The sequence below is a fragment of the Pseudoliparis swirei genome, chromosome 23, assembly GCF_029220125.1.
Source record: "Pseudoliparis swirei isolate HS2019 ecotype Mariana Trench chromosome 23, NWPU_hadal_v1, whole genome shotgun sequence".
NCBI lineage: Eukaryota > Metazoa > Chordata > Actinopteri > Perciformes > Liparidae > Pseudoliparis > Pseudoliparis swirei.
In genome coordinates, this window is record NC_079410.1 from 21,188,765 (window position 1) to 21,215,321 (window position 26,557).

Genomic DNA, 26,557 nt, shown 5'->3' on the forward strand with positions numbered 1-26,557 from the left:
ACCTTATTACCGGATTAAATGATCCGGTAATATGTATTCAATTAGTCAGTCAGTCAGTCAGTGATACAGCGGGCACATCTATTGATTCATAAAATCCGCATCCCACATACGCTCTCTCTCTCTTTCTCTCTCTCTCTCACTCACACACACACACTCGCGCACGCGAGCGCCCCGACTCCTCCTCCTCCTCCTCCCCTCTCCTCTCCTCTCATCCTCTTCTCCTCCTCCTCCTCCTCTCAGTTGGCCCTGTGACTCTGTGCCGGGACGGTATATACAGTAGCCTGCACCGAGCGAGGGACCAGGCGGTGGATGGGGACGGCAAGTAGCCGCAGCAGCAGCAGCAGTCGGGCGCGCCGACCGAAGCATGCTCCAGCGCAGTCATGACTTGCTCGGCGTCAGATAGCGAGAAGATCGTGATCAACTGCGGCGGGATCCGACACGAGACCTACCGGAATACCCTGAAGACGCTGCCGGGCACCCGCCTGTCCTGGCTGACCGAGCCCGACGCCTACAGCAACTTCGACTACGACCCCAAATCCGACGAGTTCTTTTTCGACCGCCACCCGGCCACCTTCGCCTTCATCCTCAACTACTACCGCACCGGCAAGCTCCACTGCCCCAACAATGTGTGCGGGCCGCTCTTCGAGGATGAGCTCACCTTCTGGGGCATCGACGAGACGGACGTGGAGGCGTGCTGCTGGATGAACTACCGGCAGCATCGCGACGCCGAGGAAGCCCTGGACAGCTTCGAGACCCCCGAGCCGGACGAGCCGGAGAACGACGCGGCGCTCACCGGCGGCGACGGCGACCTGAAGCGGCTGTGCATGCAGGAGGACGGCCGCAGGATGACGAGATGGGAACGGTGGCGGCCCTTCATGTGGGCGCTGTTCGAGGACCCGTACTCCTCCAAATACGCGCGGGTGAGTGACCGTACGAATGTCCGTTCTGCGCCCCCACACACACACACTTTTTCCTCTGCACGGTTTCTCTGCGCCTTTACTTAGAGCTCCATCCTTCTCTGCGCTCTCGTGCACCGTTTGGCACCGTTTCGGACCACTGCGCATTGTTGCGCGTAAAGTTGCCCCTCTCAAATTGTGTTTTGAAGGAGTGGGAGGAGGATGTCAAATTCACTGCAATGTGTTCTCCCTTCCTCTCCCGCGTTTCACCCCCCCCCCCCTCTCCTCCTCCTCCTCCTCTCCTCCTTCTGCTCTTTTTTAAATTTTATTCTCTCCCATTGATATCATGATCGGCTGAAGACTTGACCACCGCTGATGCGTCAGTGCGCATCAGTGCAGCCTTCTCTCTCTCTCTCTCCCTCTCTCTCTCCATCCAGTGTCCTCATGTGTGTGTGTGTGTGTGCACGTATGTGCCAAATAATTAATTCTGCAACATGCGGACCCAACCCTGATTTGGGGTCCAGTTCTCTGCATCATCTGTCCACATGTGGTCCAGTAATCGAACCACAGAGTAACTGAAGGGGGAAACCCAAAGGGTTGGTGGACAGTGCTGCTCCATGCGTCTGAAACACCTCACACTGCATCTAACAGCACACCGTGCTTGTGTATGTATGTGTGTGTGTGTGTGTGTGTGTGTTGCTCGTTACTCATGAGTGTGCGTATAGAGTTGTGTGTGCTGGCTGGTTACCTGTGCCTGAGCGTCTGGATGTGATGCTGCAAACACTGTTGCGCCACGGGAAAAAAAAGTCGCTCTTCCTCTCCGCATTGGTCAGTTCGCTGCCTCGTCGGCGTCGACATTGGAGATCACCGTCTCTCGGTCAGCTCCCCCGTATCACAGGTAACACACGGTAGAGCTGGCAGGAACGCCACCGCTTCAGATGGCGGATCCAGAGGGGCTTAAAAAAAAGAAAGAAAGAAAGAAAAAAGGGGTCCAGTAGAAATGCATCGTGTACCCTTCATGCAATGAAGCAGAGGGTAAGGTTCCAGGGGGGTGGGGGGGGGGGGGGGGTGGATTGGCGTGTGCAGCGCAGATGACTTTACTGCGATCGGTGGCAAACCAACGGTTTACGGGCGGCCTGGGCTTTTTGCCAGATTATTCCCAAAAAAACGTGTGACGCGACGCGGAGGCTGAGGAGTTGGTGCAGAGCCGGTGGAGTCGCAGTGTGTACGATGACGCACGGGGTCAGGAGGTGGAGAGCGCTCAGGATCATAATAGTGCCGTGGAGAACCCTGCAGCCGGGAGACGGGACCACTTTGAAACTTCTGGAGCCACAATTCCTTGTAGAGACGGAGCGATTCTGTTCCAGTCCCGACGCGCGAAGTGGGATCGTTCTTTGCATTCAGGCCGGACTCGAATATTGCTTTCCGAGCTTTTTCCGAGAAAAAAAACAACAACACAGTAAATATACTGATAACTCTTGTTGGTTAAAACTTATATATGCAGGAATTGAGTGGAACGGAGCGGCCGCGTCGTCACAGATATCCCACGAAGCTATTTGAGTTAAGGTTCAGTGCACATTGACGATCAACGATAAGCCGACCGACACTCGTACGATTTTGCCAACTAATCGATTAGTTAGGCTTAATCTCTAAAATTCATTAGCTCCGCAAAAGCGCCAGAGATGAGCCTCGTGAGTTTGTTCGGAAAAAAAGTCAGCATGAGGAAAAGGCTCGTTCACTAAAGACCAACACCACTGATTGACTGTGTGACTTACAGTGGAAACACACACACACACACACACCGACACACACACACACACACACACACTGGAGCTGGTTGGGTCCAACAAAGAGCGAGCGTCCAGCCAGGAGGCCGCTGTTCGATACCCTCGTTGACCCCAGTGCTTCACTAACTCTGGTTGCGAGTGAGGATCTATTCCTGAATATAAACCCTTTAAATGTATATTTTTAAAGCATTTTATTAGCGGATATTTCCTCGCCGGCACTCGGGAAGTGACTCTACGTGTGATGTCACTCTCATCGTTGTGTGAGGATACGTCGAGCCTCCGTATGATCAGCCTCCACTTCGCCATCAGATCCACATCACTGACGAGCGTTTAGCAAACGTCTCCTCCCCGGGTACTTGGCGTTCTAGTTGCCGGTATATATATATATAGTCTCACAAGGAGTTTTGAACCTTCAGTATAGCTCACCCCCCCCCCCCCCCCGAGAACAATATTGGCCCCCGTGCATTTTAAATGGCAGCCGATTGAAGAACCGAAAGAGGGGGGGTGACTGTAATAATAATAAAAGAAAAGATGAATTGAAGGCTGGGGAGGGGGGGGGGGGGATCAGTACGACAGCCGAGGTGACTTTGAAAGTGTTGCAGTCGGTGCCAGCGAGCGGGTGACACCAAAAAAAGGGGGGGGGGGTGAGGTTGGCTGAGGTCAGGCAGATTTTAGCTGATTAGCTTGTTGTGAGCGGGTCTCTCTCGGCTGGGGGGGGGGGAATTTAATCGCAGGTTCAATTCCGCGCGTCCGTCACGCGCATATGAAAACATGCCCGCAAACACAGCACAGCTTTTTTCCCCTCCATCTCTTCTTCTCTCTTCTTTCCCTTGCTCCCCCCCCCCCCTCCATCGTTGCTCTTCTCCCCGTCGTCTGCTTTATTACCGCGATTTCTGAGCTGAGTGCCGGATTGCTTATTATCACTCTCGAGGCCCCTCCCCCTCTCCCCCCCCCCCCCCCCACACACTCCTCTCCTCCCCTCCCTCTCCTCTGGTTCTCTCCAGCTCTCCTGCTTGTGCTATAGCGTAACACTGCAGTCCCCGTAGTAGCTGACTGCGCTCTAGTCTGCTGCAGAGAGAAGGAGGGGATGGGGGGGGGGGACAGGATGAGAGGTGTTTTTTGGTTGTGTGGTCTGTGCGTGTGTGTGTGTGTGTTGAGATGAATTCCGAGTAGGAAGCGGTGGTTGCGAAAGATGAAGAAGAAGAAGAGGATGGGGGCCCTTTCTGCACCACAACACCATTTTCGTAGCCCCCCCTCTCTCTTTTTTCCCCCTCTTCTGCACACTGGGTCGCTTGTATCTGCGTATCGATCTCTTATGAGTCTCGGTGAGCCTCATTCAGGTGGACATCTCAGCTGAATGGTGCTCCTTTTGTAAGCAGAACCCTCCCACACACACACACACACACACACCACCCTGCATCGCTCCCTTCACACGGCGGGGGTGCGATGGCAATTCCCAGCTCCTCGAGGAAGGGAAACCAAGCACCAACACACACACACACACACACACACTTCCACACTCACACGCGCGCCTTTTCTGTGTCTTCCACCACATTGCGGCAGCGCTAATGTCATTTTGACCTCATTCTCAGCGGCTGTGTTGTTGCACACACGCAAGTTTATTTTGGTTCCTCATCATTATGCCGTCTGTGCCGTTATGGCCGGAGTTCTTCATCCTGCAGTGAGGCAAGCAGAAAGCTGTCAGCTCTCCCCGGTTCCGTCAGCACCGGCAATACTGACAGTTTTGGGTAAAGTGAAGTGACCCAAATAGATTTTTTTTCTTCAAGATTCCACCAATGCCACACGTGCACCAAACCGACAGTTCGGCTTCATCGCGATTCTCTGAATGAACTTCAGAGGGATGAATGGATGTCGGCGGTTGTGGACACAAGAAGGGACCACGTGCTCTAAAGCAGCAACGGTCAATATTCCTTTGATAACAATGGAATTCGTTAAAGTGAAATGGATTATTGGAACGGTGTAGACAGTTACGAGAGGGATTTAAATACAAAAAACGTTGCATTTAATTGGACTGCTACAATCTGGCGAAAGTCCATCTGCATGTAGAGCCCACTAAGTCCACGGTGGATCAGCACCGGTACCCCTCGCGGTTAACCTGAGGCTAATGACACGGTTTAACGTTAACCGTCACACTGTGAAATAAAATCTTCCTGAAGATCGTTATCCTCCAATATTCAGTAGAACATGTGAGCAGGACACATTGTCTACTTTTTCTAGTCTCTGATCTGATCATGTGACATTGAAAACAAGTTAGCAGTGTTTTAACCTTGAGAGCTAACATAACGTTAGCATCACCGCTAATGGCTAAAGGTCGAAGGTTCCGCTCAGCTACATTATAAGGGCTTTTGTTGAAGGTAAATTATATCGTCATGATGATGTGTTCATATGTAATCTAGTACAATGTAGTGTTGGTAAGAAGCAGCTGCTACAACCATAAAGCATTAAAAAAACCATAAAGTTCTGAATATGGATCATCGATGATTATCGATTCTTATCGGCTACAAAAAAAGTTTTCGTTGCTCCCTTTTTTTCTTTTGTGCTGATTCGATTGGCTCATTGATTTTTATCCTAGCTTTAAGTTTCACGATCCGTTGCTCCGCCACTGCCCACGCCGCAGTGACATTGAGTCCATTGAAGGAGTGTGTCCTTTGAGTGAATTCAACCACAGCCGCTACGTTTCTGCCCACTGATATCCAAACACACGTGTTCTTCCATGTCTCTCCTGATTGCTCATCAGATACTGCGATCCAAAAATTAAAGTCTGGTTTCTAGCTAAAGTCGACCTATATTTTGAAAAACGCCCTTGAATGGGGTCATCGAACATTTGTAACTGGAACATAAGCGCTAACCTCCGTTTAGCTTAATCGCTCATGGTGACGAACGCACGTTAGCTTTTTTGACCTTGGCTTTTTGGGGGTTTCACTGACTAAACGGTTCAAACTGACCTCTTTTCCACTAGCAGCTGGCTGCAGTTTTCAATAAATAAAAACCTAAAAGCTGTTAAAACCACTGTACACTAGCTGCTCTGCACCAAACAGCAGATAGACGCAGTTAGAAACTAGCTAGCGGACACTGTGCAGCGTGTAGCAGCTACAAACCAGGAGTACCGGAACTTATACACATATTTATGGAAAATAAACAGGATTACAATTGTTGTGATATTGTTCTTCAGAAATTTAGCAGCCCAGGTTTTTCCCAAACACTATATCTTTACCTAAGTAATTGGTGTGGATGGGTGGGTCTACTACACTTCCGTAGTCATTTTAACCCCAAAACACGATATTTTCACCTACTTAAACCACAGATCCACTGATTTCTCGCATTGCTGAAACTTTGGAGGTAAACGGACATCAAAATAATGAAATAACTTTTAGGTACAGGTGCCTTGTACAGCCCCGCACACACACACACACACACACACACACACACACACACACACACACACAAACACTACACAACTCTTGCGTTATGAGTTTTTGTGGGACTAAAAAACGTCATAAAAAAGTCAGTTTCATCTTTTTTTATGCCGTAAATGTTATCCACCAACATCTTCTCTTCTCTTTGGAAACAAGGACATCTCAGGAACAGTTCGGCTGGTCAACATCAGTGTGTGTTGACCAGCTACGGCACGCTCACCACACAGTACACACCTCCCACCAATCTAGGCAGTTGGGACACCCTGTGTTGCCCCGTGTAGCAAGTAAGCAGGGAAGTTTTAGTTTACTCAAGGCTAGGGATGGGTACCGAAAACCTCAGATTAGTACCGTATCGTTGATTGCAATTCTTGCATTCATAAAAGTAGGCCAACAAATAATAAACTAGCCATTATAACCATGTTTAAGCTAGCTCGTAGCTAGCGTTTAAGCTAGCTTTGAGCTAGCTTACATGCTACGAGTGCGACAGTCTGATATCCGTTTGTTATCAGTGCTCCATGAGAACGTTTTTTACAGGGAATATGGCCAAAGAGGTTTTTAATGTGGTCATTGTCCATCTTCGTTTTGTGCTTCTTCTTTTTTTAAAGTATCGGTTTAGGCACCGGTATCGTTTTAAAAGTACGAGATTTAGCACCGGTATCGGAAAAAATCCAAACAATACCCATCCCTACTCAAAGCAATGGATACATAGCTAAAACAAATTATATTATACAAGATTAATTTGCAAAAAATGAAATAGCTAGCTTAAAGCAATGAATAAACAATTGCAATAGAATGTTTTAGATGAACAGTTAGAACAAAATAGATATATAGATGAATAATACTCTAAAAATAAGGTTAGCTTAGTTGAACTATTTGAGTACCTAATTACTACTCCATTACTCCAAAGTACTACGGATAAGATGCTTCTTGTCTTTTATGCTAAGCTAGGCTAACACACAGACGTGCGCTGCACATATTTTTGCATCTGAGGGGAGATAAAAAAGACGAAGAAGCAAAGCGAGGTATATTATTTCCTTATGTAATATGTAGGGCTGGTTCTTTAAGAGCTCAGGTGAGACAGGTGGTCAGTGGGTGGAAGCTGGCCCCGGTATATTAATCGAATCGACCTAAAAAAAACATGACTTTGCCAGTTTTTATTAATGACGCAAGGACAGTGCTTCTGACCTTCAGTGCTGAAGCGCAGCGCTCGGCGGTAACCGCGAGATCTCAATCCCCTCTGCAGAAAAAACTATGACAACCCGATGATGCGATTTAATGGCACACGCTAGCGGTTTAAAAAATCGCGTCTTTCCTCCCGTTTTTTTCTTCTTAAACCTTTAGCATCCCTCTCTCTCTCCCCCCTCCCTCTCTCGGGGTTTTGTTGCGCCATAGGCGATACATCCACCAGGGTCACCCCTTCCCCCCTTCCCCCCTATGTGCTTTTCAGGATAGTGCTGCGACAGAGCTTTCTTTCTCCGTGTTGCCCATCGCAGGAGAGAAAGAGAGAGAGTGAGAGAGAGAGAGAGAGGGAGAGGGAGCATGAATGTAAGAGGAGAGGGTGCAGACAGAGAGAAAGACAGACACCGTATACTATATTTGATGACATGTCAAGAAATAAAGCGTTTAACCTCGGAGTGATCTCCACTGTCCTCTTGCCTCACAGGGGTTCAGTAACACACACACACACACACACACGCACACGCACACACACTAAATACAGAGACACAAACACTTGCACAAAAAGCAGGCTAATTGAGTGTAGAAAATAGCATGTGCAGTAAGCCCCGAGCTCTCGACACATACAGTACACTCACACATGCGGCAGATTACCGCAGAATGATCTGTTGTGACGCGCTGCACGCTGTGTGTGTGTGTGTGTGTGTGTTTGAGAGAAATTCAAGCTGATCTTCTACCTTACTGGTGGGATTTGAGCTCCGTTTCCTCTGCAATGTTTTGGTGCTGGTGTTTACAGTCTAAAGACCAGATAGGGCTGCAGGAAAACCACGAGGAGCAGCTCCGATTACAACAAGACGGCTTCTGTCTGCGCCAGCTTCTTTGTTCTTTATATATTTAAAACGTTGTTAACGCATCTTATTCAGATTCAACTTTATTGTCATTGCACAGCGTACAGGTGCTGAGGCAACGAAATGTCAGTTAGCGTCTGACCAGCAGTGCAAAGAGAGTAGTATATATATTTTAAAAAGTGCAATGCAGATAGAATATACACTATACGCACAATTATGGAAAGACCGAAAATTAGCAACGCCTGCAATACTTCCAGCACACTCCTGACACTGTGCTTTTTAGGACGTGTGTCAAAAAGAAAGTTTCATAAATGAAAGGCTCAGTCATATTTCCCAGGAGAAATGCGTGTTTGTTGGGGACTACTTGCAGCGGCGGATGGATCCACATTCGGTGCTTTTCAGGGAGCAGGATTAAGTCAAAATAAACTACAGTGTGTGTGTGTGTATTCATGGTAATGAAGGAAGAGGCTCGTTGACGTGGTTGTAATAGTGTTAGAGGTAAAAAATTGAGCTCAATGGCAGAGAGGAAGACGGTCTGACTTTGGATGCCGGTGGGGGGGGGGGGGGGGGCAACGATTGGACGGAACTCGTATTTTTTGACCTTGGAAAATCGTTTTCCGTCAACCTTTTTGTGCTTTCACGACAGCGGCTGGTTGTTCCTTGCTCTCCCTCCAAAGGGGGAATCATGGTTGAAAAACACGCTGAGTGACATTTGTCCATTTGTGGTTGAAAAAAAAAAAAAAAAAAAAACGCAACATAAGCAGCTAACGCTATTTGGTTACGGCTGAGGGAAGATCAAGGTCGCGACTAAAAAGGATGCTGAACAGCGCCTCGTGATGCACAGAGTCAGATGCTTTGTACAGCCAACCCCCACCCCCCACACACACACACACACACCACCACCACACGTAGTTATGAGTTTTCGTGGCACTATAACGTCATACAAATAAAAAAAAGGTTGTTTAAAGCCGGAAATGTTATCCACCAACGATCTATTTGAACACAAGGAAATCTCAGGAACAGTTGCTTTCTGGCTCAGCAGCTGTTAACGTGCGCTGAGCCGCATCCTCGAAGCCCGGAAACAGCCAACGACGCCATATGCTCCGCTTTAGGCTCCCGTTAGCGGGGAACAACAACTCCCAGCAACGCAAAAAGGGACGCATCAGTCACGTGCGCATGCCTGGGATACGCTTCCATTTGTCAGCTGCCTCGCGCTCCACCGGCAGCATATGGAGACGCGCTGCTGCTGTCCGGAGGTGCCTCAATGAAGACTCCTCTTCAAGTCAGTTAGGGTTCATTAACAAAGATGCTGATTCCGACCCACCCCCACAATTAAGGCCCCCAGTGGTTCATAGACCACGTCTTAAGAAGCTCCGCCTCTTCTGAATGGCCACACTCGACTGCATCGTGACAGAAGTAGTTGTTCCTGCTCACACACCTGGCAAATCAAAGCATCCGTAACCTTTTACCTTCGCATTGAAAATGCGGAAGGTTATGTTTTGATCGCTGTGTATTTATTTATTTATTTGTATGCGTGTTACTCGCATAACTTAAAAAGTAATAAACCGAATTGCGTGAAATGAGGTGGGATGATTAGTTATTATCCGGGGACCATTTGATTAGATTTTGGGATCGATCGGGTCAAAGGCCAAGGTCATGAAAAGGTCAAAATCTTCTTTTTACCATAGCGCGGTCAATTTTTATCCAATTGGCATGCAATTAATGCCAAAATGTGGTTGCGGCGAAGGTATGCGCTCTACCGAGTGCCCGTTCTAGTTTTTCTATGTTTTGTTGTCCGTAAAAGTGTGCGAGAAGTTCGAATTTTGAAATGAGGAGATCAGATTCTGTTGTAGATTCGTATTTGTGGTCCGATCATCAGTCTCAAACAAACTGTTGTGTGATGTGGTACTTCGGCACACTTTAAGAACAAGTATTACTTGGACCACAAGATAAATATGCAGATAAACGTTAAATACCCGGGGATTCACACGATTGACGCCGCAGAGTGTCGGTGTAACCATCTGGCCACAGTTTAACGCGTTGGTCACCACCTCCACCTCACTCTGAGCCCGGAGAAACACAAACTACTCGCATCAGCTGAACTCAAGACAAGACGGCTGCTCTTCAAATGGTGGTCGGTTCTGCGTTCGATCTCAGAGGAACCCGAAGGGTCTGACTCCTGCTCGCGAGCTGAGACCCGCTGAGCCGCTGAGTCGATGCAGGGTGTAGATTTCAGCCGACGGCGCTGTCCGCCGAAAGAATGAAAAGCTTCACTCGCGCTGTTTGTTCCCTTTTGGGACCGGACCAGGTGCTGAAGTGGCTATTGTGGGTCGCTGGTACCGAGACGGAGCGAAACAGGAACGCCAAGCCGGCGCCGGAAGTGAAGGGAGTGCTGAATCAACCGCAGAATGCATACCTGCAAACTCACGAGGGGTGAAAAAGGTGACAAGGGGGGGGGGGGGTGCAGGTGATTTTTTTTGTTTTGTTGTCACCACACCACATCCACGTTGTTTGAAGCCTCAAAGCTTTTAGAATCACAACTACAGTCATTTTATTGTTCTGACCACAAATCTAAACAATGATAATAAACAGTCTACAAAAGGTCCTCCGCTCTGACTCAGCCCTATAATGATAGTAATAACAAATATACATTGTCATTATATATAATATGGTTAAAGTCATTCATGAACCAACTTCCTTTTTTTTGCCTGAACAGTCCTCATGGACTTCTCCCTGAATCTGTTCTGTCTCTACCTGTTTGTCACGATACTAACATTATAACTTCTATACATATTACATACCTGCCATAAATATCATGATACCAGAATTCAATACAATACCATAAAAACAATATGGTACCATAAATACGAGACTGGTATATTTATCTATAATAGTAATAAATAAAACATCTGTATGGTTCACTTTTTACCAACTTTTTCAACACTTAACAAATGACAGTAATATTAGTATTAATACAGCCAGATATGAATGAAACTACATGGTTCCATCATAGCATTGATTATACACTATGAGGCCGTTAGTCTCTGACCAGATGATCCACAGTTCATCAGGATGAGCAGCTGGAGTTACACAACTTTACAGACTGAAACATTTCACTTCTGGCATCTTTTTATTTGTTCAGCCGAAGTCGGTCTCTAAGCTGCGCCACTTCTCTCGCTGTGAGCTGCGCAGCGCAGTGTGCGCAGACAGCTCGACACGGAGCAGCGCGTGCGCTCTGATCGCTCTCTTAATGAAGTATCGATACTAAACATATGCTGAATCACATCGTGTTTAACGTACGGGTACTTTGTTAGCATCGCTACACCGTGCAGCGTGACAGGAGTAGATGTAGCGGGCTAACATTCAAGCTAACCTGAACCCCCAAACGCTGTGGACATCTGAACGCTGATTGGCCGAGACGCGACACGTCCCATCAAAGATGTTTTATTGCGAAGAGCACCACTTCACACTTTTCTCCGCGTCTCACTGCAATCTCAACGGCAGCGGGCCAGGTGACCCCTCCCCCCCCCCCCAAAACAAAACAAAAACTCTTCGGATCTCCACGATTCACGTGGATGACCTATTTTGAGTTCAAAACGGTGAATTTCACCGAAAGGTGACAAGTTTGCAGGTATGAGAATGGGATCTTCACTCTGGGAGCGCTTGTTTTTTCGCAGCTTCATTTTGCTTGTTGGTACATTTCCAATGACGAAGCATGGACGTCGTCCAAATGCCGAAGGGGTGAAATATTGTTGAGTTCTGAGAAACCCTTTTTGGAAATGAAATGCGGCTCGTTAAAAGAAGACGTTTTTCTCGGTAGCTTTTCATCATCCCACTTTGACGGAGCTCGTCTTGCTCATGGCAGGATGACACCCAGACCCTCCGGAGCCCCAGAGGCCCCAAGCCACACTCTGTTTGTGATGATATGATATATTCTAAATCAGTTAGAATATAATATCAGCGAGAGTAAAAACACAGTGTTGACTGAAACGATGAGGAGCCTCTACATTCATCTGATGGTGTCAACCTCTAGGCCTTTACGCTCCAGGAAAGTTTTTTACTTTACAATTAACTTACTTTCACACAGAATGCAAATATTATGTAGCGGTAAAGTGATGTCATTTTTGTGTCAACTATTTTAGTGAGTCTGACTATGCAGTTTCCTTGGTGTGATATCAGGGGTAGGAAATTGACATATTTTTTAGGGGTTAATTTGTGCCCCCGCTGACTAAAATCCGGGGGCATTTAAAACGAAATTGGGGGCACTTTTTGAAACTTGTGCAAAATAACATTTAACCTTTGTTCAAAAATAATAAATATACTTATTTAGGCTTACAGTATATGAGAAATTGTCATAAAATTGGCAATAATAAGACTGGTAGGCAGTAGTCTACAGATTAAGAAAAAATAAAGAAACGCTAATTTATGGGGGCATTTGTTGCCCCTCTCCTAGTGATATCAGGGACAACATTATATTTCTTAGAGGCAGTTTTGCCCTTTCCCCTGGTATTTCCGACTGTGTGATTAGGATGGGTATCGTTAAATTTTTTTGCGATACCGGTGCTTTTAAAACGATACCGGTGCCTGATCCAATACTTAAAAAAAAAAGAAGAAGCACAAAACAACGATCGACAATGACGACATAAAAAACCTCTTAGGCCATATTCCCTGTCAAAGCCGTTCTCATGGAGCACTGACAAACAACGGATATCGGACTGTTGCGCTCATAGCTCGTAGCTAGCGCTAGCTACGAGCTAGCGCTAGCTACGAGCCATATTGGCACCGGTTTTCGGTCCCCAACCCTATGTGTGATATGATATATTAGTCCTATCTACACAACATCTGTACATTCTTTTTCTGTTGCAGTTATTGACCCTCAGCAGGTCATTGTGTTGTGATTATGGAACATTTAAATCAAATTGCACATGGCCAATAACATTGTTTACTGAGGGAATACATGAGGAGAGAAGTAGTCATTTTCTCATAGACTTCTATAAGTCGTCACAGCACTGTGCTTCCTGTAACAGCCAGAAAAAGCACAATGTCCCAGTGAACACGCGTGTACACACATCACGGGCAAAGCTGGCGCGTATGTATCCATTCACACACGGAGGTTAGAGTGACTTTATTGATATGGGACATTTGAAAAGCTTCCTCGGGGGAGTTATTGACCCGAGGAAGCCTTTCATAGCGGTGTGACCAAACCAACAGTATCGCACTAACACTCACTACAACGAAAAGCCGCTGGCCGTACACACACCACGCCACAGAGAGGACGCTTCCCTCTCCCAATCCACGGGAGGAGAGCCATCGAAAGCATGATTAATGCATCGATGTTAAATGACGGATTGACACAGAGCCAGTTGGCATCGACTTCTGGATACGCGGACACATCTTTGTACCACCGCATGATTATTATTATTTCTTACACAAATGAAGCGGCAGCGTAAATTCAGTCGGAAGACCTTACAAGCCCCGTCATTTATTTCTCATACGTCTGCCAATCGTTTCTCACACACGCTCGCTTATTATGTACTTGCTGTCGTTGCTCATGACACCAGCTGTTTAGATCAGCTGGTCACTTCGATCCAATCGGCACAACAAAACAACGACATGGTTTGCCTCCATCGTCTCGCTGCTGCCTCGTTGACTGTGTCTCTAGCTTCAGTTCATTCACGTCGCTGTTACGCACGATTCATGTCGCTGTTATCTGCGTACGCCATCAGCCGTCACGTGATATGGCATTCAATGCAGCAGCATTACTTGATCGGTAAAGCGGAATTGCATGCGTTGCAGCAGCACAGGGCATCTGTTAGCGGAATCGCATACATTGCAGCAGCATTGTGCATCCTTTCGCGAAACCATATACGTTGCAGCAGGATTGGGCATCCTTTAGCTGAACCGTATACGTTGCAGTAGCACAGGGCATCTGTTAGCGGAATCGCAAACATTGCAGCAGCATTGTACATCATTTAGCTGAACCGTATACATTGCAGCAGCATTTGGCATCCTTTAGCTGAACGGTATATGTTGCAGCAGCATTAAGCATCCTTTCGCCAAACCATATACGTTGCAGCAGGATTGGGCATCTGTTAGCAGAATCGCAAACATTGCAGCAGCATTGGGCATCCGTTAGCTGAACCATATATGTTGCAGCAGCATTGGGAATCTGTTAGCAGAATCATATACATTGCAGCAGCATTGTGCATCCTTTAGCTGAACCGTATACGTTGCAGCAGCATTGTGCATCCGTTCGCTGAATCGTACACGTTGCAGCAGCATTCGGCATCCTTTAGCGGAATCACATATGCTGCGGCACAACAAATTAAAACTAATTCATTTAAATCTGCTTTAACCCGTGATACTAGTCAAGTTATTCTTCTACCTCTTGGGTACATTGGTATTGCTTCTAATTATTTTACCACATAAAGTGCCTTAAGTATCTTTTCCAAGTGCTAAACAAATTGTATTATTGGGTATCTTTTAGCAAAGTCGCATACGTTGCAGCATTGGGCACCCTTTAGTGTAAAAGCAAACATTGTAACAGCAGCAATGGGTATCTGTTTGTGGAATTGCATATGTTTTAGCAGCACTGGGTAATTTCTCAAGGAGAATTTAATTGAATGCAGCAGTAGCATCATGGGGGAATAATCTGATTTGATTAATAATTCAGCTATTTATTCAGATCCAGGTTTTCTACCACTACATATTGGCGAAATCTCTAAAATGTCTTGCTGTAATTCCAGTACACTAGCCACGTAGTCTCAGCTCAAACTGTTGCTATTTAGGTCTCCACTGACCATTGGCCATTGCTGGCTAGAGCCACACATTGCAAGCAGGACATTGCTGTCATCAAGCCATCGCTGGCTAAGATATAAAAAAAAGTAGTTCTCATAAATGCTCAGGACAGTGCTGGCCTAGTCATTTGTAGCACATGCTAAATCGCAAATTCTAATGACTTAACCTCCAGTTCCGTCATGCTCCTTGTTATTCCTCATCATCGATCATTCGCCACCAGTTAATTCCCGAGTGGTAAGTAAACATTCTTTTGGGGGAGGTATTAGGCGATGGTTTATTTTTCCTTTTGGGGATTTATCTTATTGCTGATCAAGGCGCACAGCCCTCAATTACAGATCTCTGTCTCGAGTTTCAAGCGCCAAAAGACTCCAGAGACTTTATCATCACATAGCATCGGTTCACAATAAACCTAGTAGTCCTTTCTTCATCTGACTGGTCTTTCCAGATTGAAATAGAGTAGTTCAGGTATTGTCATTGTCTTCCATGAGAAGCTATGTAAGCTGCATTTCATTGGTGTCATCTTACAATTCCTCCTTAGGGGGATTGGTGAAAGCACTGCTGCCACCTCCTGGGAACCAACATTAGAATAAAGACACTGGCCACATGAACGTACAACCTTGAATGCACCAAAACATTTCCTACCTGGATCCCCCTACGGAAGTAGCCAAAAATCCATCTGAGGATCCCTCTCTGTCTCCCATCCCGCCTCCTCCACTCCTTTCTTTCCTTCTAAATTGAGCCTTCTTTCACTTCGTTATTTCGACACACACACCGTGTCCCCTTGGTGGGGGTAAGAGGTGTTACAGTGCCTCTGGCACACACACACACAAGTCACCACTGGAAAAACAGAAGCTTCCAAACCTTCCTGGTGTACCAGTCTCTACAGAAGCTCCCAAACCATCCTGGTGCCCCCATGGACCTCTATTGCCCAGCCGACACTGCCGATGGGACAGCCTATAGGGGGCAACTTGAGGTCCAGCAAACCGCCAATCTTTCGATTGGAAGATTCTCTAGCTACTCTCAAGCTCTACAGCTACTCTCAAGCTCTACAGCTACTCTCAAACTCTACAGCTACTCTCAAGCTCTAATGCTACTCTCAAGCTCTAATGCTACTCTCAAGCTCTACAGCTACTCTCAAGCTCTAATGCTACTCTCAAGCTCTAATTCTACTCTCAAGCTCTACAGCTACTCTCAAGCTCTAATGCTACTCTCAAGCTCTAATTCTACTCTCAAGCTCTACAGCTACTCTCAAGCTCTAATGCTACTCTCAAGCTCTAATTCTACTCTCAAGCTCTACAGCTACTCTGAAGCTCTACAGCTACTCTCAAGCTCTAATTCTACTCTCAAGCTCTAATTCTACTCTCAAGCTCTAATGCTACTCTCAAGCTCTAATGCTACTCTCAAGCTCTAATTCTACTCTCAAGCTCTACAGCTACTCTCAAGCTCTAATGCTACTCTCAAGCTCTAATTCTACTCTCAAGCTCTAATTCTACTCTCAAGCTCTACAGCTACTCTCAAGCTCTAATGCTACTCTGTCTCTACTCTCAAGCTCTAATTCTACTCTCAAGCTCTACAGCTACTCTCAAGCTCTACAGCTACTCTCTCAAGCTCTACAGCTACTCTTAAACTCTACAGCTACTCTCAAGCTCTAATGCTACTCTCAAGCTCTACAGCTACTAAACTCTACAGCTACTCTCAAGCTCTCATACGTCACTGTCTCCTATTCCAGCTCTCTAACAACTAAATTGCATTCATAATAATCTTTTGAGGAAAATGTTATTAACATTGAAAAGTGTCACAAAAACAAAACAAGCGACAAAACTCCTTGAGGGTTTTAAAACATGTTTTGGCTTGTTTTACGTTGTGGACATTACGGACATAAGCCCAGCCAACGTTGAGCCACCAGGGCCTCTTCATACGCCTACTTCTTGGGTTGCATCATAAAGATAATTTGTTAGAAAATACATTGCATTTTTTGTCTGGCAAATGGCATTTTTAGGACACCAGGCTTGGAAAGGTGAGCTGTCTTTTTACATCACACCAGAGTATGCTGTATCTCTTTCTCTTGCTCCTGCACAGTGCACAAACACACACACACACACACACACGGGCACACATGCACACGTAGAGTAATGCCTTTAAAACTCTCCGTTAGTCCTTCTGCTCCGCTCTGATAATGCAATGATGTCTGCAAAGCCTACCTTGTGTGTTTGATGTGCCACAGTCTCGTGCCACAGTCCTGAACGATTGGATTTGTGTTTGCGTAGCTATTCTGCATACTGCGGGGGAAATGTGAGCGGAGAAAATAATCTAAGAATGACACCGGTGCAATGGCGCAGCACACCGTTCAGAAAGTCGCATTAAAGGAGGAGAGGGAGCTGGGTTGACGAGAGATAGATATAAGGAGGGTAGGTGATTAGAGAGGAGGTTAAGGAGGGATTATTTCATGGGAAATTAAGACCTGGGAATTCTGTAAGGGAAAAGAGATAAAGGAACCTCCACTTCCATTTTCACAGTTTACATTTCCCCAATTCATTCCTGTCTTCTTCCCCCTTTCCTTTTGTCTCCTGAATATCGTGATGTTCTATTTAGCGTTGTGTAAATTCCTCTGCTTTAATGTTTCAATTCCAGTATTATGCTAAGATATCTTTGCAGGTTTGTTTGTGTGTGTGTGTGTGTGTGTGTGTTTGGAGGCAGCGTTAGATGCTTGTGTGTGCTTATTGATGATGGAGATGAAATGGGTTCCTGACCGCTGCTTAACAAACACACGCATAATCAAATTGCGCTCAACTGCTCTGTGAATCTACTAAGTGTGTGTGTGTGTGTGTGTGGACATCATTTAGTCTGGGAAGGAGCCGGTCCTTGAAACTTATGTAAAGAAAAGTTTGAAAATAGAGGCATTTTGTCTTTCTGACACCACGACCATCTCTTATATTTTCAATAAATGTTGACTTTTGCAACACTCAGGAACCATTGGAAAAGGTCAGGGTTCAAAATCATTTAGATTATGTTTGACAAAAGCAATGGAGAATAAAGTCCAGTTCTTACAATTGTGCTTCTTTAAGGTGTAAAACCAGCAGTTCGGCCGTGTTTGTGGTGGTTGATTAACACATACCTGTATATCTGTCGGGTGGGTGTGGCTAATAAAGCAACCTGACACATTACTACTACGCAGCCACCAAAGGAATATGATTGGACAAATAATCCAATCCTAATAATAGCACTGTATATGCAAGTGTGAAGAAATACCAGTTTTAAACCGAATGAAGAGATGTCAACTTCATGAACGATGCTTCAAAGCTTCCAACCGTTTGATGCACCGGCCCGAGAATTGACTTCCACATCGTGTTTTGCTGATTTGGAGGGAACTCTGTTTACAATGTTTCTGTCAATGGAGTGGGTGGTGGGGGTCATATTGAACCCAGCAATCTCCCAATCCTCTGTCCCATCCACATTTCACAGCGAGTCATATGAGCAAATGCAACAATAACCTGTTTGACAGATGAGGGAAACTCCGCTGTGCATCTCACCGCATGAATAATGCAAACATACTGCACCACTGAGAGACCAGGTCTGTTGTTGCTTTCTTCTGCCCCAAAAATAGCAAAGTGCCAACAGAGGCCCTGACCTCTCCTCATTTTAGAACCAACACACACATGGGCATGGACATAAAACTAGCATTAACGGTTGCAGCACTGTGCGCCACTTTACTGCAGTGTAAGATACAGATAGAAACTTCTGTATGTGGCAATACTCTCAAGCTCTAATTCTACTCTCAAGCTCTAATTCTACTCTCAAGCTCTAATGCTACTCTCAAGCTCTAATGCTACTCTCAAGCTCTAATTCTACTCTCAAGCTCTACAGCTACTCTCAAGCTCTAATGCTACTCTCAAGCTCTAATTCTACTCTCAAGCTCTAATTCTACTCTCAAGCTCTACAGCTACTCTCAAGCTCTAATGCTACTCTCAAGCTCTAATTCTACTCTCAAGCTCTACAGCTACTCTCAAGCTCTAATGCTACTCTCAAGCTCTACAGCTACTCTCAAGCTCTAATTCTACTCTCAAGCTCTAATGCTACTCTCAATCTCTAATTCTACTCTCAAGCTCTACAGCTACTCTCAAGCTCTAATGCTACTCTCAAGCTCTAATGCTACTCTCAAGCTCTAATTCTACTCTCAAGATCTACAGCTACTCTCAAGCTCTAATGCTACTCTCAAGCTCTACAGCTACTCTCAAGCTCTACAGCTACTCTCAAGCTCTAATGCTACTCTCAAGCTATACAGCTACTCTCAAGCTCTACAGCTACTCTCAAACTCTAATGCTACTCTCAAGCTCTACAGCTACTCTCAAGCTCTACAGCTACTCTCAAGCTCTACAGCTACTCTTAAACTCTACAGCTACTCTCAAGCTCTAATGCTACTCTCAAGCTCTACAGCTACTCATAAACTCTACAGCTACTCTCAAGCTCTACAGCTACTATCAAGCTCTACAGCTACTCTCAAGCTCTACGGCCGTCCACAGTGTATCGTTCCCGAACAACTAAATTGCATTCATAATAATCTTTTGAGGGAAAATGTTATTAACATTGAAAAGTGTCACAAAATTAAACATAAACGCGACAAAACTCCTTGGTTAGGTTTCGTAAAACATGTTTTGGCTTGTTTTTTACGTTGTGGACATTACGGACATGAAAGCCCAACGTTGAGCCACCAGGGCCTCTTCCCATACGCCTACTTCTTGGGTTGCATCATAAAGATAATTTGTTAGAAAATACATTGCATTTTTTTTGTCTGGCAAATGGCATTTTTAGGACACCAGGCTTGGAAAGGTGAGCTGTCTTTTTACATCACACCAGAGTATGCTGTATCTCTTTCTCTTGCTCCTGCACAGTGCACAAACACACACACACACACACATACACGGGCACACATGCACACGCACGTAGAGTAATGCCTTTAAAACTCTCCGTTAGTCCTTCTGCTCCGCTCTGATAATGCAATGATGTCTGCAAAGCCTACCTTGTGTGTTTGATGTGCCACAGTCTCTCGTGCCACAGTCCTGAACGATTGGATTTGTGTTTGCGTAGCTATTCTGCATACTGCGGGGGGGAAATGTGAGCGGAGAAAAATAATCTAAGAATGACACCGGTGCAATGGCGCAGCACACCGTTCAGAAAGTCGCATTAAAGGAGGAGAGGGAGCTGGGTTGACGAGGAGATAGATATAAGGAGGGGTAGGTGATTAGAGAGGGAGGTTAAGGAGGGATTATTTCATGGGAAATTAAGACCTGGGAATTCTGTAAGGGAAAAGAGATAAAGGAACCTCCACTTCCATTTTCACAGTTTACATTTCCCCAATTCATTCCTGTCTTCTTCCCCCTTTCCTTTTGTCTCCTGAATATCGTGATGTTCTATTTAGCGTTGTGTAAATTCCTCTGCTTTAATGTTTCAATTCCAGTATTATGCTAAGATATCTTTGCAGGTTTGTTTGTGTGTGTGTGTGTGTGTGTGTTTGGAGGCAGCGTTAGATGCTTGTGTGTGCTTATTGATGATGGAGATGAAATGGGTTCCTGACCGCTGCTTAACAAACACACGCATAATCAAATTGCGCTCAACTGCTCTGTGAATCTACTAAGTGTGTGTGTGTGTGTGTGTGGACATCATTTAGTCTGGGAAGGAGCCGGTCCTTGAAACTTATGTAAAGAAAAGTTTGAAAATAGAGGCATTTTGTCTTTCTGACACCACGACCATCTCTTATATTTTCAATAAATGTTGACTTTTGCAACACTCGGGAACCATTGGAAAAGGTCAGGGTTCAAAATCATTTAGATTATGTTTGACAAAAGCAATGGAGAATAAAGTCCAGTTCTTACAATTGTGCTTTTTTAAGGTGTAAAACCAGCAGTTCGGCCGTGTTTGTGGTGGTTGATTAACACATACCTGTATATCTGTCGGGTGGGTGTGGCTAATAAAGCAACCTGACACATTACTACTACGCAGCCACCAAAGGAATATGATTGGACAAATAATCCAATCCTAATAATAGCACTGTATATGCAAGTGTGAAGAAATACCAGTTTTAAACCGAATGAAGAGATGTCAACTTCATGAACGACGCTTCAAAGCTTCCAACCGTTTGATGCACCGGCCCGAGAATTGACTTCCACATCGTGTTTTGCTGATTTGGAGGGAACTCTGTTTACAATGTTTCTGTCAATGGAGTGGGTGGTGGGGGGGGGGGTCATATTGAACCCAGCAATCTCCCAATCCTCTGTCCCATCCACATTTGACAGCGAGTCATATGAGCAAATGCAACAATAACCTGTTTGACAGATGAGGGAAACTCCGCTGTGCATCTCACCGTATGAATAATGCAAACATACTGCACCACTGAGAGACCAGGTCTGTTGTTGCTTTCTTCTGCCCCAAAAATAGCAAAGTGCCAACAGAGGCCCTGACCTCTCCTCATTTTAGAACCAACACACACATGGGCATAGACATAAAACTAGCATTAACGGTTGCGCAGCACTGTGCGCCACTTTACTGCGAGTGTAAGATACAGATAGAAACTTCTGTATGTGGCAATACTGTGCTAATGTTAGCATGCTACTTAGCGAAATGTTAATGTTGGGATGCTAACGGGTTCAAAATGACACGGCTAACATGCAGATGTTTGGAAATTAATGTTTGCCATGTATCTATATACAATTGTGAACAAGGCTAACATTATCTTCCAAACATCTACATGTTAGCGTTGTCATTTTGAACCCGTTAGCATCCCGGCATTAACATGTTGCTAAGTGCAGCCTCACAGCGGCGCTACAATGGCGGTAGACCATAGCCTGTATGTGAGAAGTGTCTCCCATTGGTTTATGGTCCGCCGTTTGAAGCCTGTAGTTCTGCTTTATTTGGTCTTGGCCTTTTTTTGCTTTTTTGCAACTAGTGAACAGAAGTGATCCTAAAGCTGTCATGATCCGGGATCTTTGAGTCTTATTTTGAAGTCCACGTCTCTCGTTTCCTCTGTTTCCCTGCACTTCCTGTCCCTGTGATTGTCTGCCCTGTCCCGGATTGTTTCCTCTTGTGTGATTGCTGGCCCCGCCCTCATTGTGTCCACCTGTGTCTCGTTCCCCAGTGTCCAATCACCTCCACCTCCCTGTATATTTAAACCCTGTTTTGTCTCATTTAGTTTATGTGTGTAACCTGTCTTGAGTAAAGGATTAAATCTTTCTGTAGAAAAGTGGTTGCCATGTAGGTCCTCTCTCTCTCTGGCTACGACATCCTGACTAAAGCATCCCCTGCTTTACGGTCTGTTTGACTCTAAATGGACCATCATTTAATAAATGAACATCATTATGTTGAAGAAGGCTTGAAACCAAAGGTTGACGACAATACACTCATGTTTATAATGTTTACTGAGGGAATAATTCAAGAAAGGAGTAGTCATTTTCAGATAGACTACAACCAGAGGAGTGGCCCCCTGGTGGCCAGAAGAGTTAATGCAAAGTAATACAGCCTCTGAATGAATTAAAGTGCTGACTTTCAGCTCTAAGGGGTGTTGTTGAGGGCGTTGAGGACTCGCTGCCCCCTTTTTTTTAAATGTTGCAGCTGGACGACCATCCAAAACCCACTGATAACGATATTTGCAGATATTTCAGTTGGGATTATGTGAGGCTAGTGGGACGTTCATGCCAGTTACCTTCTCTGAGTGTGTGTTTCACTTCGTAAAAACTAGATTCCAATAGCGAACCCTTAGCTGTGGTTTGGTATAAGCTCCTGAGGATTCTTTATCTTTTAAAATTCTGACTGAAAGAAATGGTATTTTTGTTTCAGAAGGCGGGGGAGGGGGGGGGGGCGCAGTAATCTCAAGGAGCATTTCTGCAAGGACAAATGTAAATGGCGTTGTGGAGCGCTGCAGCCATCAGGGGAAAACAGGAGAACGAAGCAGGAAAAGAAAAGTGCACCGCCTTCTGTACCAAATGCTGGGAAGCAGGACCTAAATGTGTGCGGTCACAAGAGGGTCAGACAAACCGTTAACAGGACATAACAGAACTCGTGTTTTTGCATGATGATTATAATGTGAGCAAATGGTATCCTCATAATCTGCCATTAGTCTGATAATGCTACCCTCTCTCTCTCTCTGGTTTCCTCTGCACAACATCACATTCCATTATCCTGCTCTCATTCTCGTCGTCCCTTAGGTCTTGTGCTGTTCTTACATCACTCTGGGGATGTCTAGCTGTGCACGCACACACACATATACACACAGACGCACACATACAAACACGCATGCACACACACTATTGTATGCATCTCCTTCTCACACGTTACCCTCTATTTTTATTCCATTATGTTCTCTCTATGTTTACAATCTCGTCACGCTGCCAACATGTGAATTTGACCAAAAAAAAGAATTTGAGAGAGAGAGAGAGAGAGCGATGAATGAAAGGATAGAAGTTAAGAAGGCCCAAAGCCAGCAAAGGAATGAGGACAGAAATAAATAACATAAATAAAGTAGGAAGGAAAGGAAGCAAAAAGGGAAGGAAGGAAGCTAGTTAATGCACCCTTCGGGCATTTCTTTACATCAGACGCAATGTGCTGCGTTGGAAGGACTAAGTGTACCAGAAGAATTGGTAATGAAAAAAAGCCACGTGATCCCTATTCTCTCCCGGATGCAAATCACCCCTTCATCCTCGAGAAACCTCGGAGCAGTTCACTTCTTAACCATGAGGCTACATCCGGTTGTTTTTTAAAATGCGTTTTCTGAAAAGGAAAGGACATCTTTCATTATGTTTTTGGGTACATCTTCTAAATATCTGTGTGGGGGGGAATTTAGCAGATAAGTACCCATTTGTTGTGTTCACACGCAATACGGCCTGGCCTGACATCACCGGTGGGGGGAAAAACGCACAGGCAGCTATTTTTTTTTAGGGAACCCAACAACCTCTTTAGGAACTAAATTTAGCTCAGGATCCAGAAAAGAAAAGACAAGAAAAAGTGCCTGCACTTTGTTTTTAACAAATCTACTCTTATTGCTTTTATTATAGTACAACTGAGTGCAACAGCATCTTGACACTCGAGGAGGGACGTAAGTACCCATTTCAACAATTAATGCGTATTGCACTTCTCCATGGCAGCAGGATCTTTCCTCTTTTCCCCTGTGAGTGCGGTTCCTTAAGGAACAGCTCGCCTCCAAATGTGGTTGGACAACAAATTGAACAATGTAATGAAATATGAAGCAGACACCAGTCTTTTTGGTCCACAGGGATGAACTAAATAAGTGGCATTCGTCTTCTGGGGAACTGAATATCTATATAGCATTTCATGGCAATCCATCAAATCGTTTCCCCCGAGATATTTCAGTTCGGACCAAAGCGTCCCGACCGACTCAAATTGACATTGTGGCTAAGAACGGAGTGTAGGTGTCAGCCAAAGACAACCCTCACACGAGACCACGCCAAGGACAAAGGACGGCTAGACACTAAAGGGAGCAAGAGAAGGAAAGACCGAGCTGAAACGTGGGAAGTGGAAAGATGTGAGGGCAAAGATAAACACTTATTCCCTGATGTATCTCGGTGTAGCTGATGAAATACCGAGGTAACCGTCATATTGCAGGTTCTGTAGGAGGGGTCCAACTGGGAAGTCGGCGGCTCTGAAAGAACCCACGCAAGGAATTTGATTGCGACTCATTCCGTCTTCCAAAGTCAGTACGAACAACAAAAATGTTCATATAAGAATTAAAATAACAGTTGACCCAACCCTCTGCATCAGTTTAACAGAGCTGTACAGATAGGCTTAAAAGACGTCCGTAGAACCTCGTAGAAGTGGTCCAGGTGGTCCACACTGGTCTTTTCCCCCGCATCAGTTGTCTTCACCGGTCCAACTTTGCGGGGGCGCTAGAGAGCAATTTTGTTTTACCCAAATTTGACATCTATATTAGATGGATATTTTCACCAAGCCTGACAGGCTTGCCAAATCTGGTGACTTTTAGAGGATGGTAAGTACTGCTAATACGCGCCAATGTACAAGAAGAAGAAGTAGAACAATATTACGCCAAGCAATTTCACTTGGGTCTTCTCGACTGACGGACTCTATGACACTCGACCAGTTTGGCTCCCAACGCTACGGGTCTGCAACGTTTTGCAATTATTGGACTGATGTTGTGTCGTCTTTTGCCGCTTTAAATTAAGATTCGGTAACGGTGGGTGGTCACGGGTAAAAGACCTTAGCGTCGACGGTTAGCAGGGGACAGGATGTGCCGTCATAGCTTACGAGAAACACAAGACCTCCTGGTCAACACAAGAACAATGAGGATTTTTTTCTGCCCAGAACAGTAGAAGTTTGCTCTCCCTCTATTGTTTATCCACTCCAGCCTAGAAATACAACCAGCTGCTCGGTCTCTGGGGCTCTGCAGTGTTTAACGGAGATGTGTGGGTCAGTGGGTTGATGGTTGAACTGCATCCCCGGTATCGCAGTTGCCCCAGTTCTCCCTTTGCTGTTGGGGTGCTTTCGAGACACGAAGAAGTATCCACTCGGAGAGACGTCTTCATTTAAAATTCACTGTCTAATAACGATTACATATTGTGTTTCATTTTTCATTAAATCATTGAGCACACTTAAACACACCATTCGAAATAAAAACCCTCTCGAGTAACGTGAATCAGTAGTTTGTTGCGTAGACCTATCGTCACTATAACGTCCAAGTCGGTTCAGACCCCCCCCCCCCCCACCTTCCAACCCAACCAACCTGACCTAGGTCGGGTCGGGCTGACCTGTGGAGAAGTCCCATGAAGGGATTCTCCCACACTGACCCTCTGAGTTGAATCCCCTGGGCTGACTGCTTCTGAGAAGTTAAACAAATGTTTTGCTGGTCATGAAGCTGGGGAACACGACTTCAGAGGAAGTCGGACCACTTTCAGCTCCATTCGAGAGGTTCTGCTGTCAGTTTGACAATCCAATGGAGTTACAAGCTTCTTTTACGACTTTACATTGTTTAAATGTGTTCAGGAGCCATAGAGAGAGATAAAGGGTGACCAATAGCATTCATTTATGAATAAAGAATAATAGAAAAAACTGTATACATGTTCAAATCTGCAGGGATCTCAGGTCATGCCCCGCTTGGGTCAGACTGCTTCTATGTTTCACAAGCTAAGAAGGCATACGCTGATATACAACACACACACACATAAAAAAGGATATGAATAAATGACCTTAGCGGGGCGGCGCCCCCCTTCAGCTGATGACCTCATCTAAAACATCAATACGGGTCATGCAGGCGGGGCCAAGCTGTCAATCATTCTAGTGGACAGTGGGATGGGCTTCATCCAGGCACCCGGTCCCCCTTCATGCCGCTATCCTGGCTCACTGCACCGCTAGTGACACAATTAATACATTCATACGAATAAAAAACGGTTTTAAATGAATTGCTGCATGAGTAAATGTCAAAATGTGAACCGAATCTTCTTCAGTGTTTTGTACAAGTTATTAAGGTGAACTGCACTCACCAATTCTCCGAGTGGTCCAGACCTTTCAGAGCGGGCATGTGCACTTAGACCTCTTGTTTTTTTTTACTAATAGATTGGATAACCCTTAATAAATCACAATCATGTTGACGTTATCAT

The 26,557-nt window shown here is 45.4% G+C and overlaps 1 protein-coding gene across 1 annotated transcript in view; it reads left to right on the plus strand.

The window, feature by feature from the left end:
• Positions 1-380: 380 nt before the first annotated feature.
• Positions 381-26,557, plus strand: part of LOC130189244 (potassium voltage-gated channel subfamily C member 1-like) — a 69,665-nt gene continuing 43,488 nt past the window's right edge. Inside the window, exon 1 of the mRNA XM_056408006.1 lies at positions 381-920. Coding sequence (XP_056263981.1) covers positions 381-920 — 540 coding nt within the window. The remainder of the gene's footprint in view (positions 921-26,557) is intronic.